Consider the following 2,500-nt stretch of genomic DNA (forward strand, 5'->3'; position numbering starts at 1 on the left):
TATACCTCTAGACACACACTAATGATTTCCACTAGCGGTCTGAGCCACGACTGTAGGTATATAAGTATGGTGAAACCCGACAAGCATCAACTTTCAAAAACAGAGCAACAGCTTTTGTTAATGATCACTAATTTATGTTTGGATGTCACTAATAGCTCAGTACGATCATGTTTTTTGTAGAATGGTTGACAACCTTCCGTTGAGTTTTGTGCCTTGTTTACACAACTTACAAGGCAATGTGAGGAGATAAAGACCGCCATTGCATCGGAGAAAATTTTAGTCCAGTCTTTCAACCAGACAGATGTATATACTTACGTTCTGCCATGTCTGTTCAACTTCAATTTGTCTTTTGATACCACTGTTTTAACTCACTAATAACGGTGATCAAAACGCTTTGTTGATTTCGTCTTCTGAATGATAAGAATTGCTTCTATAAACACAAAAATCCAGTGCCCTCTGACAGGTAACTGAATGTAACCAACCAACCAACCAACTTAAGTAGAGGTCAGTTTCTTTAATTTATGGCTTTACTTTCGGGCAAATATGCGCATGCGTGCTTGGGACATTTCCCTTTTATGATACATGTCCCGAGAGAGAGACAGAGAGACAGAGAGAGAGAGACAGAGAGAGAGAGAGACAGAGAGAGAGAGACACAGACAGACAGACAGACAGACAGACAGACAGACAGACAGACAGAGATTTTGATATTTATGTATATCGAGTCTAGCAGTTTTTATTCATGTTGCCCATTTCTAACATATGGGGACATATCACATATAGAAACTGCAAATTAATAAATTTCTGTGCTGCCAGGTAGTGTGGGTAAACACCGGTAACGGTTAAGATTTGTAGGTTGTAGTAATTCTGTTTACTGATGTCTATTACAACCATCTGTGATGGATTTTTTCTCAACATTGTTGAGTTTTAGTCATTTGTTGACTAGGGTCGTTATAGCCTGAATGCTAAAGCATTCTCTATGACGTCACAAATTGTGTTGTCGAGATGGGACCGGTAATACACGAAAACTCTCGAAGTAAAGCCGACAAGAACCGATAAGGAAGCCGGATGTTTTATGATAAAGGTAGCAAGTGTAATCTACTGGATTTGTTAGAGGAGGAGTTGCATTGTAATAAAGGAGAACTGCATGTTTTCACAGCCCATCTTGAAGTGGCCATGTGAGTACTTTTTTTCGGATTAGGAATGAATAAGCAACTGCAGTACATGTATGCTTTTCTACTTGACAAAAACCCTCAAAATTTATATGAAACAATATAGATAAAGTCTGTGGTTGTCACTGAATAAATTGCAAAAAAAAACACCGTACAAACTGTGTTAAAAGTTTCTTATTGTACATACAGGAAGTGATTTGCAAACTCAATAGGGAAACCCAAGTAATCACGTTCTGTTGTTTCCCCATATGTTGGAATGTCACTATATCATGGAAAACAATAATTTGATTATTTATGTTTGTTTGTTTGCTTGTTTGTTTGTGTTTACTTTATTTTGCAAGTGATTACAACTGTTTACTCGGCTTGTTTACAAATGATTCCCTTATATACAATAATAAACCTTTTACACAGACTTGGGCAAAGTTCCTCGTTATTTTAAAGTGAAAAAAGACGTTAATCAACTTAATGTAGTTTTATTAATCAAAAGTTCAAAATAAATACCTATTTCTCATCCATATGGCCACTTTAATGCCAGGTAATAAATCACACACATATATATAATAGGCACTCCAAATGCAGAGTATTTTGCAGTGATAAGTTTTAATGAACGTGTAAATAAATGGTGTTATAAAACAGACATCCCTTTAAACGTGACACGTATTACAATTATAACAGTTACAAAGGTGTTTACAGTCAATTATACAATGAACAATCCATGTTAAACAAAAAATATGAAAGCTATACCCTGGTCGTTCTACGTCACGACAATGCGTGTCTACGTCACTGGTTCTGCTGTGTTCATAACATTAAAGATTTGCCATTACCTTACTGGCGAGGCATTGCAATAACACGTCAACGAATGATTAGCCCTATTTAGTCGATGAGGGCCCACAGTACAAGGATATTCATGTTCAATTATTCGGTAGATAGCGGTACATACAAAACAGCCCTTTTAGCGATGCTCCGAGCGATCCCGCTGACTTGTGAGAAAGTATAATCTACGATTATAGTACTCGACTACTGGTTAAAATATCAACGAAAGCGCTTTCCTTATGTAAATTCAATTTATTACCAATACTCTCTGTACCATCATTGTATTGGAAAACATAGCCTGCTTTCATATTATGTTTATTGGGTAGCTATAAAAATTATGAACACAATCACAGTCAAAGTTCCGAGCGCTAATCCAACGATAGAGGTGATAAGCGAGGCTCTGGATAATCTGTCAGCAGTTTCGTGTTTTCGGTCACCTCGGTAAACAAATGCCTACAATGAGTCAAGAATAAAAGAATGAAAATCAATGTGTCACGTATGTATGTATGTATGTATGT

At 36.6% G+C, this 2,500-nt stretch overlaps 2 protein-coding genes across 2 annotated transcripts in view; both read right to left on the reverse strand.

The window, feature by feature from the left end:
* LOC144436184 (uncharacterized) overlaps nucleotides 1-502 on the reverse strand; it is a 10,765-nt gene extending 10,263 nt beyond the window's left edge. The window contains exon 1 of the mRNA XM_078124904.1: nucleotides 316-502. Coding sequence (XP_077981030.1) covers nucleotides 316-325 — 10 coding nt within the window. The 5' untranslated portion in view covers nucleotides 326-502. The remainder of the gene's footprint in view (nucleotides 1-315) is intronic.
* Nucleotides 503-1,743: 1,241 nt separating this feature from the next.
* Nucleotides 1,744-2,500, reverse strand: part of LOC144436571 (uncharacterized) — a 6,129-nt gene continuing 5,372 nt past the window's right edge. Inside the window, exon 4 of the mRNA XM_078125390.1 lies at nucleotides 1,744-2,435. Coding sequence (XP_077981516.1) covers nucleotides 2,298-2,435 — 138 coding nt within the window. The 3' untranslated portion in view covers nucleotides 1,744-2,297. The remainder of the gene's footprint in view (nucleotides 2,436-2,500) is intronic.

Source organism: Glandiceps talaboti, chromosome 6 (genome assembly GCF_964340395.1).
Source record: "Glandiceps talaboti chromosome 6, keGlaTala1.1, whole genome shotgun sequence".
NCBI lineage: Eukaryota > Metazoa > Hemichordata > Enteropneusta > Spengelidae > Glandiceps > Glandiceps talaboti.